The 13,224-nt window shown below is 37.3% G+C and overlaps 2 protein-coding genes across 12 annotated transcripts in view; one reads left to right on the plus strand and one right to left on the minus strand.

Annotated features, from left to right (window-relative positions):
• The first annotated feature begins 264 nt into the window (after window positions 1-264).
• LOC134671328 (odorant receptor 67a-like) lies at window positions 265-3,258 on the plus strand. The gene is made up of 5 exons (XM_063529155.1): window positions 265-674; window positions 1,552-1,656; window positions 1,895-1,983; window positions 2,506-2,572; window positions 2,938-3,258. The coding sequence occupies exons 1-5, from the start codon at window positions 615-617 to the stop codon at window positions 2,998-3,000; spliced, it is 384 nt and encodes a 127-aa protein (XP_063385225.1). The 5' UTR covers window positions 265-614; the 3' UTR covers window positions 3,001-3,258.
• Window positions 3,259-3,317: 59 nt separating this feature from the next.
• LOC134671299 (apoptosis-stimulating of p53 protein 2-like) overlaps window positions 3,318-13,224 on the minus strand; it is a 408,163-nt gene continuing 398,256 nt past the window's right edge. For all 11 annotated transcript variants that reach the window (XM_063529120.1, XM_063529123.1, XM_063529122.1 and 8 more), the window contains 4 exons: window positions 7,420-7,535; window positions 6,745-6,846; window positions 6,135-6,337; window positions 3,318-3,644 (listed from right to left, as the gene is read on the minus strand). In XM_063529120.1, coding sequence (XP_063385190.1) covers window positions 3,612-3,644; window positions 6,135-6,337; window positions 6,745-6,846; window positions 7,420-7,535 — 454 coding nt within the window. In that variant the 3' untranslated portion in view covers window positions 3,318-3,611. The remainder of the gene's footprint in view (window positions 3,645-6,134; window positions 6,338-6,744; window positions 6,847-7,419; window positions 7,536-13,224) is intronic.

Here is a 13,224-nt window from a genome sequence, read left to right on the forward strand (position 1 = left end):
TCTTAATAAAAAAGGTCATATTCATTTTTTTTATATGATGCACCTAATTCATGTATTAGCTTGTCAAAATTCGAACTTATACTTTTATTTTATTGAATATCTTAATAATCCTTCAGTTTATACTGAGATTGGGCCATTTTTTAGAATCATATTAACATATTTGTTTCTTTGAAACCATTATTTCCATGATTCTTTGTTACTTGCAACAGGCCTATTTGCTAAAGATACGACATGGATCGGATATGTCAAAAGTGGCATTTCTTCAAACAAAAACGTCACTTGACACTGTCATATCCGATCCTAAATCGTATCTTTAACAAATTTTTGACGTAAGTAGGTATCTTAAAATTCAAATCAGGCCGTACAACTAAGAGTAGTCCACAAGTTCAATAATTGAGTCGCTTAACTTCAAACTCGGGTAAATCCATCTGTCAGATTATGCGATTTTGGTATTAAGAAAACGTAATAGGGTAGATATTTGCTGAGAGGGTCCAATGGATTTACCCGAGTTTGAAGTTAAGCGACACAATTAAGTATATTGACGTAAGTAAGTGCTTTTAAATCTCTTTATTTTCAGATTAGCTGAGGATTTGGATGAAATATTTGGTGCTATTATGTTTAATGTGTTAATCTTCTCGTCTTTAATTATTTGTTTCTTTGGATTTCTTGGTATAGTAAGTAAAGACTAACCTACTTATCTTCCAAACACCTGTTAAATTTTGTCTCTTTAAACCACTATTCTGGAGTCAACGCCAGGTTATTGAGGTTATTCACGCGGCCCATTGCTCCAAAAAAAGTCCAGCTAGATATCGCTTTACAAGAGCTAATAATTACCTACACAGTCTTGTACTAACCGTATATATGCGCAAAAGTGTCATTTCTTCAACCAAAATCGTCACTTTTGACACTGACAGATCGATGGTCTGACATCTTATTATAAGCATTGTTCGAATTGGGCCGACAGTCTAATTCCCCTGTACAGGCACCTACTTATAGACTAGAGATTGTTTTTTGTTAACCTATTGGAAAATGGTACTAATTAGATACTTTTGACGAATAGTCTGATATAGGTTCCTTTTGATGCTAAATATAAAGATAAAATTTATTTAATTGAAATATATCCAAAAATTACAACAATCGTAATACGCTTAAATAGTTACTTAAATGTTATAAATGTACAATCATGGTTTAGGTAAACATAAAAAATAAGATCTTGCAATCAAAATTGTACCTAATACCTAAGCTCTAACACATTTTACATCTAAAACTAAGTAACTTAATGAAATGAAAATCTTTATTTCAGGCAACTAGTGGCCCATACATAAATACCTTAAAACTAGCATACATATTATAAAAATATATTTTAAAACTAAACACTACAAAACACATTATGGCTGCGATGCGCAACCCCGCAGTGTCAGGGAGCCGGCCGCGGAACCGCCGAAACTTGACACCCTTCGGCCAAAATTCCTCCAATTACTCACTTAATTATAATACATACTTGTATGTTAGGTATATGCTGACTGTACCTCTTTCTAAAACGGTTCTCAGGTGATTGAGGTGAAGTTCCAGCAGTGCATGTATTTGACGGCTGCGATAGTGGTCCTGTTCTCCGTCTTTTATATTATGCTGCCGGGGCAGATTCTATCAGATACAGTAAGATTTACATCTATTTATTTTTTAGTAGCTTATTACTAAATTTATATAGATCACAACCGTTACACTCACTTGTATTTTTTGTCGCTATTGGCGACATGCTTCGGCCCCATGGGCATGTTTGTTGTGTGCAGCCGCCGCGAGCATTCTAGCCTGAGGAAGGACCCCCGACGGGCCCGAAACATGTCGCCAATAAAGACTAAAAATGCAAGTGAGTGCCGTGCAAATTTACTTACAGAGCAGTGGAGTCGCCAGCGCCGCCTATCAAACTCTATGGTACAACAGCGATCAAAGATTCAGGAAAATTATAGTTATCATCATTTCAAGGTTTGCTCGTCATACGTTATAAAGGCTGAACCACACATGCTTCTTGGTGTAAATCGTCCGCATTCCCAGCATTGCAATCTCAGCTTATCTAGTTCTACATAATTATAAAGGCTCTGATCGTTAACAGATAATTTATAATTTTGAACGCCAAGCGCCTGTCATATGCGACGCGCCATCTTGAACCTTGTGGGAACGCACGAGGGTTGATATTGAGCTGTTGCCGTACGCGTCTTTGGCGATCAAGAGGTTAAATCAATAAATACTATAGTGCCAAGATGCAAGGTCTTGTAACTATAGGGTGGCAAATCGGGCAAAATACCCCTAGCCCGAGAGGGGGCCCAATTTGACCGAGAGGCCGTAAGTACAGGCTTCATGATCCCTATTCGATAAATTTGCCACGGGTGTCAGTTGGTAGGTACTGTTAAGACGGCACGAATAATTGTAGCGTTATTATCTTATTATGTGACGTGGAAAGCGTGCGACTCGTGTGAGCGATTTATAATTGAAACTTTTAATTCTCAGGTCACAAAAGCCATGCAAATTGCGAGCAATGGGATACGCCGATATAAACTTAGAAACATTTTATAAGGTAGGTATTGTTGTTGTTGTGTTGGAGAGGCCTATGCTCAGCAGTGGGCGACTGAAGGCTAGAATGATGATGATGATGATGATGAGGTATTGTTATTGCCCGACTCCTAATATCCGACAAAGAAGAAGTAGGAAAGCTAATAGCCTGAGCCATAGATAGATAATAGAGTGAGCCACTGTACCCGGCTATTTTTTTCCGAGCCACTGTTCCGTCCTTAACCCTACTCATTAAGATAAAGTTGGCGGGCTGCAACGCTACCTACGCAATAAGGCTACGAGACGTAGGTAATTAAATACGCAATTCTCGCTTGCCAAGCAGCTGCATAGTTAGCTTGGACTGACTACTTATTTTTCCTTTAATTTCAGATCTGCGGCACAACCTGGTCTTATCTGTCAGTAGTAAATCAAATGTACCAAAACTCACTTTAAAAACTGAATTCTACGTCTTTGACTAATGACCAAAATTTTATATTTATTAAATTTAGTAGGTATTTATTTGAATAGCAAAGCAATAGAATTTAGTAGTAATAGCAGCACGACTTACTTACAATAAAATAGTATAATCACAAGGGTAAATTACTCCTTTTTTTTGAAGTTTGAAGCATTCTACGTTTTTAGGATTCAGAATGAGATTAGCTAGATCTCATTCTAAATCCTAAAAACGTTTGAAGTAAATGATCTCTATTGTATTATTATGTACCTATATTATAATAAAAAAAAAATTAAGTAAAAATTAAACAAATAACTTGTTTTCTTCATATTTGTATTGTCAATTTATGTATAATATCTCACAATATTTGCAGCATCCTAAGAACAATATACAAATTTCCACGATCAATTTAAATGATGACTCATATATTTATAAAATGTACAACATAATCTCATTCGTTTTGAACTATGTTAAATATGTACAAAATATTAGATCTGATAAAATTGTATAGATACAGTATTTTTATAGATTACAATTATATAAATAGTTTAAAAATTAGAGAACTGTACATGATATCAGGTCATAATATTGTTTAAGCTTCATTGTTCCTTCAATCCTGCTGCGGGGTTACTCTTGGGTATAACTGCAACAAACAACAAACTGTTAATATAGTAGAAAATTACTAAAGTAACTAAAAATGCCCTAAATCGACTTCAAAGAAACCAAAGCATAAATAACATAAATTGTTCAATCTACCTATGAAATGGATTGATTTCCTCTTGGCCACACTTTTCTTTTTGGGTATCGTCTTGGGTCGTCCCATTCGTTTTTCGTCAAGTTCTTAAATTGGTCCTATTCTGCTTTCGTCACCCATTCTACATTCGTCACAATCGTCGGTGGCTTTCAATGTAGAAAGCGTGAAGAAAGCAGAATAGGACTAATTTAAGAACTTGACGAAAAACGAATGGGACGACCCAAGACGATAAGTACCACTTTTTGGTCCAACTGTAAAACTAGTTCAAAGGCCGATGTTTGACAAGGATGTTTGATTGACTTCAATTACTGTAGAAATACTCGTATTCCCGCAAAGTACATTGGCTGGTATAAAGGATAAATTTATTCAGCAAGGTAGATTTAGAACCTGAGATACGGAGACGGATTGGCATGGCAAAGTCTGCAATGACCCAACTGAGCAAAGTTTGGAGAGACCGTAATATTAGCCACCGGACTAAAATACACCTGGTCCGCACCCTTGTCTTCTCCATTGCTCTATACAGTACAGAGACGTGGACATTCAAAGCCGCTGATAGACAGAGAATCGACGCTTTTGAGATGTGGTGCTGGCGACAGTGGCGACGTATGCTAAGAATACCATGGACGGCCCGCCGCACCAACATATCTATTCTAAAACAATTAAAAATAGAAAAGACTCAACGTCTATCCACAACCTGTTTGCAACGAATATTGCGGTACTTTGGCCATGTTGCACGCAGGGATACCAGCAATTTGGAACGCCTTATCGTGACCGGTAAAATAGAGGGAAAAAGGCCTAGGGGTAGAAGTCCCAAACGATGGTCGGACCAAATAGCGGAGGAACTAAAAATACCTGTCAGCGACGCACTCCACCAAGCTACAGAACGGGACCGATGGAGACAACTAGTTGACGGAATCAAACGGAGTCACGATCCTCAGCAATGAGGGACCGATTGAAGAGAGAAAATCTCTCTCAGATTTAGAACAAAGAACGTAATTTCAATTCTGTCAGGGTCTCTATCGAGCTAAAGCCTGCATTTATAAAGAACCAGTTAGGTATATCAAGGTCGAATACTCATTTACCAATATTTAAACACGGCCTCATGAGTCATGTGGGCCGCTGGTAAAGTAAGTAAAACTTCATATCTGCCTAGAGTCGAATTTTTGTAAGCAGCCATCCACGTGGCCTGTCACAAGTCACAACAAACAATTCGCATGTTCTATTTAGGGCATGCTCCCGGGAATTCCCGGTTCTCATATTCCCGGGAATTCCTGGGAATTTTATAGTGTCAAAAGAACCGGTACTGAAGACCCGGTACCGGTACTTCCCGGTTCTCATGATATGACTATTTATTTCCATTTATATAAGTAAGTACCTAGTAATGTTTTAGTACTTTAGCTCGGGACATGATATAACGTTTAATAATGGTGCTATGAAACGGGGGACGCAAATAACCCGACAAACCTAGTAAAGAAGGCTTTCGTGCAGGCAGGCCGTGCCGTCATAGTGCTGAGTGCATTGACTACGCTACAGCCATGTGGCTCGGCCCAGGCGGAGGTAAAGGGTGCCGGTTATTTTCGTAAAATAGGTTTGAACGCCAATAAGTGTTGGTTTATAATAATTATAATAAAATAAGTCATTTATCAATTCTTATGCAATTATTTGTATGAAAATAAGTCATTCATAAAGATTGTATGCTAACACAACCAATTTCTTAAAAGTAATCAAAAGGTGCCTTGGGAACCGGGAAGAACCGGGAAATGAAATTCTTGGTACCGGGACCGGTACTGCATGCCCTAGTTCTATTGCGTTAAAAGTTAAGATATCCTGTCGAGCTGAGGACCCCACTCTTTGGAGAAGCTACGCTTCAATTGAATCCATATTCCCCAGCCCCGATTATCATAGTACATACTAAGCGTGGCTCACTCCGCGATTTCGTCGCATCGCTACAATGCCGCGCCGTACGCCTGCCGCCCGCACCTCCCCCGCCACCCTTAGGGTCGGTTGCACCAAACTGTTACGAACGTTAAAGAGTTCGCTAAATTTTTATGTATGGAAAGTTTCATAGTAAAGGCGCGGGGCGCGCCGGCTGACGATGATCAGTCTGTCAAATGTGGTTGGTGCAACTGGCACTTAGTCGTCCTACCCCGTCGCCCCCGTACCCCGCAGGCGAGGACTCATTTAAGCGGTCGGTCTATAGTTGACAAGCGACTAACCCTCAGCAGGTTCCTGGGCACGTATCCCTCGCGGCCTGCGTCGTCGCCATTCCCGCAGCACCTGGCGCCGCGCGCCCGTCTCGAACGAGAGCTCGTCTGGCCGTGTACGAGAACTCGCCGTACACTAGCCCGTTGTTCATGTCTTGTCTGTGGCAGTACTCACCCCCAGCAGGTTCCTGGGCACGTATCCCTCGCGGCCGGTGTCGTCGCGGCACCACCACCACTCGCGCTCGCTGTCGTCGCCCTTGCGCAGCACCTGCAGCCGCGCGCCCGTCTCGAACGAGAGCTCGTCCGGCCGCGCCGCCGTGTACGAAAACACGCCATATACTAGCCCGTTGTTCATTATACCGAGCTTCTCTTGAACACCTGGAAAAAGTAAATTAAACAAAATTACATAAAAGTATTAGTACCTAATTTTTTAGTGTTCCGTGCAAAACTTTGTTCACGGAACACTTACACTGCGTCTTACGTAAGCGAACGCGACGCGGCGCGGCGGGCTCAAGGCGTTCGTTCGCGTTTGCATCGAGATCGCCCACGTGGAACACTTCTATAGATATCAAAGGATTAATTCACACCGCGCCGCATCGCTTCGCTTCGCGTTCGTGTTGTTCGCCTACGTAGTACGCTGCGTTATGGGATCACTTTGGTCACCTTCGGTCTTGTTTTTTCACAAAGCCAGGTTGAACACAAACCTCTACAAAATTTTACAATATGGGTTATTTAAATTTGAGCCTTATTGTAAATCCCAGTAAGTATAATGTCAGTTGACTTACTGTATAGGTATTCCGAACAGCCGTCGAAGCCTTCCTCGTCCTCCTCACACTTCTCGGCCGCCGTCTCGTGGTCGGACAGCGTCGTTGCAAATATGCACGCACCTGGAAATGGTTAAAATTAGCATTTTCAATGCACGTTTTACCGATAAGACTACTTTCCTTTGTTCGGTTATTACTTTGTCAAGTTAACTACCGCGTATACTAGCGTATTCAGATTTTTGGATTGTCGATAAGTAGAAAATTTTCAAGTCCAATTTCAGTTTGATTCAATTTCAATTAATCGGCTTTTCAATCATTTCATATCGGTATCTCGGTTGCAGCAGCTCGAGAGACGAATGTTTCGAATGAGTAGGTATATAATACTCATAATTGCAATAAAATCAAATGCGATTACCATTATCCGCCACATCGCGCTTATGGTATATCGTCTTGGGTCGTCCCATTCGTTTTTCGTCAAGTTCTTTAATTAGTCCTATTCTGTTTTCGTCACCTATTCTACATTCGTCACAATCGTCGGTGGCTTTCAATGTAGAATGAGTGACGAAAGCAGAATAGGACTAATTTAAGATCTTGACAAAAAACGAATGGGACGACCCAAGACGATACCGCGCTTATATATTAGAGCGAAAGAGAGGCAAACGAACGATACGAACTGAACGAACGGACAAAATTTACCGTTGTCGACGAGGAAGCGCACCATCGGCAGGTTGTTACAAGATGCCGCGCAGTGCAATGGCGTCCATCCATCTGAATCCTGCGCGTTCACATCACAACCTAGCTCCACGAGAAACCTGAAACAGTAAAAAAATCGCTTAGTATATATGTGACGTTCTCAACCATAATGTACCACATTATCGGTTGTTGATTTTAAGGTTGATTTCAAATTAAAGCTATATGGAAATAGCGTCTTCTCGACAACCGACAATAAGTAGGTACCCTTTTGGTATAGAGAAATAAGTAGGCTTAGACCACATAGAGTTTTTACTCTATACAGAGATAAAACCCATTTAAATAAGTTTGCTAAAACTTGTTTGTAATAAGACGAACTCTTTAGCTTATATATTCCTCTAAGCCCTAACGTAACCATATATTTGTGTTAGTGGCACGGCAATATAGCACTATTTACACTACTATAAGACGATTGGTAAGACATGCAAGTTGTATTACGAAATTTCATGTGCGCCGTCAGTCTGCCTTGTTCGCTTAAGGTGGATGTCTAGGGATGGGATGCCGATTATCAGCCAAAAGATGGCGTCACTGTGCACGAATTGTGGATTTTCACTATTTCTCCCAAAATACAAAGTTTCATAAGATGTGTTGATATATGTGCGAAAACTATAAAAAATACTACATCCAAATCGAGACATGTTCAACTCAACATTGTCTCATTTCGTTATTATCGGAATCCAACTGCAAAATATTGCAATTTCTTGCATTCACGCACACTTACGTACTTAAAGTCACCTTAAAGTCAGTGTCAAATGTCAGCAGATTCGTAATGTTACAGTAAAGTAGCCTAGAGGGCGCAGCGGATGAAATGTTTATTGTTGAAAAAAGATTGGAAATTAAATAATAAATTCTTGTTTGAGCAACGATTAAGAATTACAAGGCATTCAGAAGCAACTAATGTTTTCGACCATCAACTGTCATGTGCTCGTGGCACCCGTAGCCTCTATTTTGAAAAAAATCAGATTGTAGCTAAGATACATGGTTCAAACCCCGACAATGCCAGTTTTTTTTATTTTATAATTTTAGCATTCTCTTTTGAATTATTTTAAGCGTATGTTATTCTTCGAAACTAAACTTACGTGAGTAAAATATTTTCAGTATTTTAATTATTTTTTAATAATATTATGGGAAGATTTATAAAAGTATTTTTATATTCCGGTTTTCAAAGGATATAAATAATGATTAAAATAATTAAAAAAAAGTCATGCATGAGGCTAATTAGGATCGCAGAATAGGTACATAAGAAGTCAACTATCGACGAAGTATAGCTGGTCAAGCAGATCTTGTCAGTAGAAAAAGGCGGCAAATTTGAAAAATGTAGGCGCGAAGGGATATCGTTCATAGAACATTTGGATTTCGCGCCTTTTTAGGGTTCCGTACCCAAAGGGTAAAACGGGACCCTATTACTAAGACTTCGCTGTCCGTCCGTCCGTCCGTCCGTCTGTCACCAGGCTGTATCTCACGAACCGTGATAGCTAGACAGTTGAAATTTTCACAGATGATGTATTTCTGTTGCCGCTATAACAACAAATATTAAAAACAGAATAAAATAAAGATTTAAATGGGGCTCCCATACAACAAACGTGATTATTGACCAAAGTTAAGCAACGTCGGGAGTGGTCAGTACTTGGATGGGTGACCGTTTTCTTTTTGCATTATGGTACGGAACCCTTCGTGCGCGAGTCCGACTCGCACTTGCCAGGTTTTTTTACTGAAAAGATTTGCTTGACCAGGTATAAAATAAAAGTTTCCAAAATTTTATTGAAATGATATACCTACATGAAATAATCAAATACAACACATTTACTTAAAATAACTTTTAAAATAAGGCATATAAAATTACCAAAAAGATGAAATAAAATAAATAAATAAATACAAAAAGAAATGAGTCTTTGTTCGTGGTTTGAACCCTGTCTTGCTGTTCAACTTGTTAGACTTATACTCAGTAGCTAAAAGCCACTAGACCATTTGACCATAGTAGACCCGGGCGAAAAATGCCTTCTTATTTAAGTAACCCATTACTGTCAAAAATATCAAGTTTGAATTGATTTGAAATATAATTTTTCATTGTCGACTTATTGACATCCAAACGTTGCGAGCATGTTGTACTTTAAACCATTTGGCAACGTCGCACGGGGAATTCTTCTGAAAATGTATGTCCTTTTATATTTTGATATTTATGGATATATGAGGATTGTTCTACGTATGTTGCAAATTGATTAAATTATCGAGAGAAAAATGCTAATGCAAAGAAAACAAGAAATATCCGTTTCATTTCTCATGCTATTGATTCGGTTAAATTGTGTTCTAATGTATGGGGAAGACAAACTAATTATAGCCAGCCTTTTATGAATGTAGTATGATACCTTAGGGCATAGATATAAGAATATGTACAGATGCCTTCCAAGCGAGCTGTCAGTGGGACCACTTTTTGTTTAGTGTACGATTAACAAAGCGACCCACTTTGCTGTGCGATGTCGATAAAGTCATATCGATAAACTATCGACATTTCTTGCAATTTTAATTTTACTTCAAAGGTTTAACTAACAAAAACGCTTTTATTCTTTATTGTGGTTATCAGATCACAATTTTATAGTCACGCCCCAGGAGAGAACCAAGGGAAAGTTCAGATATTTAATTAAAATACATAAATACCTACTAAAATAGGTGCTCCGCAATAATTGAAATATTTTATTACATCATAATATATTCATTATCCATTAGCATTTCAATTATGCTTATGTTTAACGAAGATATTGAAGCTTCAATTAATCGCTATTTCGTTCCGCTGTGTAGCGTTTATCGATATATAACATGATTAAAATCGACTTTTCACATCCCTAAAAGAGCACACATATACGTTTTTATGCACACATGCACAACCTGGGTCGCCTAAAAAGGGGCCACTTGGATTTGAAGTCCATCTTGTCAACAGTATGGTTGTCCTTTTTTGACAAACGGCATTTTTAAAAGAGCAAGGAGAGAGAAATGATACTAGTTGCTGCGCCGTGAAAGAGAACAGACAGAGTAGGGGGCTTGCCTTAGGGTATGGTGCTTTACGCACACTAGCGTCCCTTCCCCTCCCCCTGACGCAACCCCCCCTTTTTGCATGAAATATGTCCCGGTTCACAGTTTTTTACATTTTTTGAGGAAAGAATATATTTTAGGAAAAAAGTGTCAATGAAAGAAATAATCCTTAATAAATTCTTAATAAAAACGGTCATATTGATTTTTTTACATGATGCACATTCATGTATTAGCTTGTTAAAATTCGAAATAACATAGTTTTTACTTAGGATTCGAAACTCATTTATTATACACGGTGTAACACGAGGAAACCGAATAATTTTGACAGCGTATTCCTGATCATATTTAGAGACAAAAATGTCCTATAAACTTTTTTGAAATGCGGCTAGTTTCAGAGTTAATACCAATTTAAAAAAAAACAAGTATTTATTGTTATATAGTTCAAAACGCCTTTTTGATGGCGATGTTGTTACCATGGGATTTAGTCTAAATATCCTTATTGATATGTCAAAAAGTGACAATTAAGTAACACGTTGCAAAAACTATGATTTACGAAAAAAAAAGTAAAAATCCATGTTAACTGACAAGTTTACCAATAACATTTACTTTTTATGTACATACATATATATTCAAAAAATTAATAAAAAGCGGCCAAGTGCGAGTCGGACTCGCGTTCCAAGGATTCCGTATATTACACAATTTTTAACAATGTATTTTTTATTTTATTTATTTAGATATTTAATTCAGGGAACAAGGCCCATATTACAAATACCTTACAGACTAACATGCATATGTTTTTATAAACTTAAAACTAAACATTATTTATGCGAAACGTGAGTGAAATCTTTAAAAAATCCGTAGGAGTCGGATCAAAAATTGTAATTAAGTCCGACTCACGCTTGACTGTACATTTCTAATAGGTTTTCCTGTCATCTATAGGTATAGACCTATTTTATGTATTTTTTCAAAATTTTAAACCTAGTAGTTTCGGAGATAAAGGGGGAGGGGGGAATAGTCATTTTTTGCCTATTTTCTTGAATAACTTCTAAACTGTTTATTCGAAAATTATAAAAAATATATATTTGAGATCCTTACAATAAGCTCTTTCATTTGATATGTAACATGATATAGTTTGAAAATTTTAATTTTTTTAATTTTTTCATTTACCCCCCAAAAGTGGCCCCCATGTTTAAAATTCATTTGTTTACAAACTTACATATGTGTACCAGATTTCAACTTGATTAGTCCAGTAGTTCCGGAGAAAATCGGCTGTGACAGACGGACAGACAGACAGACGCACGAGTGATCCTATAAGGGTTCCGTTTTTTCCTTTTGAGGTACGAAACCCTAAAAACAATAAAAAAAATAGTTTTCGGCGAAATTGACCTAAACTCATACAAACATTTTTTCCTTCTTTTAATTTGACCTCAGAAATAAAATCTTTCGCATTTCTTGAGGACACCTTGTATAAAGTGTTATAAAATGAATATAACCTTTTTTACTAAGAATTTAATAAGGAACTATTTCTTTCATTGACACTTTTATCCTAAAATGTATACATGAGGTCAAAAAAAGGAAAAGATGTAATATGTGTTTAGGTCAATTTCGCCAAAAAAAAATTTTGTTTGGTTTTTTTTTAATTTTATGAATGAATTTGTATATAAAAATTAAATGTTATTGGTAAACTTGTCACTTAAAATGGTTTTATTTCGTAAAACTTAGTTTTTGTAAAGTGTTACTTGTCACTTTTTGACATATCAATAAGGATATTTAGACTAAATCCCATAGTAGCAACATCGCCATCAAAAAGGCGTTATGAACTATGTAACAATAGAAACTTGTTTTTTTTATTGGTATTAACTCTGAAACTAGGCGAATTTCAAAAAGTTTATAGGACATTTTTATCTCTAAATGTGATCAGGGATACGCTGTTAAAATTATTCGGTTTCCTCATGTTACACCGTGTATAATAAATGAGTTTCGAACCCTAAGTAAAAACTATGTTATGTCGAATTTTGATAAGCTAATACATGAATTAGGTGCATCATATAAAAAAAATGAATATGACCTTTTTTATTAAAAATTTATTAAGGATTATTTCTTTCATTGACACTTTTTTCCTAAAATGTATACTTTCCTCAAAAAATGTAAAAAACTGTGAACCGGGACATATTTCATGCAAAAAGGGGGGGTTGCGTCAGGGGGAGGGGAAGGGACGCTAGTGTGCGTAAAGCACCATACCCTAAGGTATCATACTACATTCATAAAAGGCTGGATATAATTAGTTTTCCAAAAAGCACAATTTGACCGAATATATGAAAGTTGTTGGTCATTGTTGTTGTAAAAGGTGTGCAGGAAATGATACGTTTCTGCACTAGAGCAGTTTAGGTTCCAATTCCAAGTACGATTTTATTATTCTTTTTACAATAAGCAATTGAAATTTGGGTATAAATGGATTTATTATACAATTTCCATTGTGATATTTGACTCCCCATCCATAAATTACTTTTGGCCAAATTGTTAATTGAAAATACCTACTCTCAAAAATACCTACTATAAAAATGTATTTTAAAAAACACATGCATTTTACTTTCCTCGTATGCGAAATGAAAAGTAGTGTTTTAACTCGGGTGAAAGGCAGCATTTTTGAAAAAAACCAGGCAAGCGCGCATGAAGGGTTCCGTACCATAATGCAAAAAAAATTCAAAAAAAAGCAAAAAAAAA

This window comes from Cydia fagiglandana, chromosome 15, assembly GCF_963556715.1.
Source record: "Cydia fagiglandana chromosome 15, ilCydFagi1.1, whole genome shotgun sequence".
Taxonomy (NCBI): Eukaryota; Metazoa; Arthropoda; class Insecta; order Lepidoptera; family Tortricidae; genus Cydia; species Cydia fagiglandana.

Bases quoted from the DNA above. Each gene is read 5' to 3' on its own strand.
- LOC134671328 (XM_063529155.1), top strand. From the start codon at position 615: ATGTTTAATGTGTTAATCTTCTCGTCTTTAATTATTTGTTTCTTTGGA. The intron at 675-1,551 runs GTAAGTAAAGAC...AACGGTTCTCAG, and splicing joins TCTTTGGATTTCTTGGTATA to GTGATTGAGGTGAAGTTCCA. The intron at 2,573-2,937 runs GTAGGTATTGTT...CTTTAATTTCAG, and splicing joins ACTTAGAAACATTTTATAAG to ATCTGCGGCACAACCTGGTC.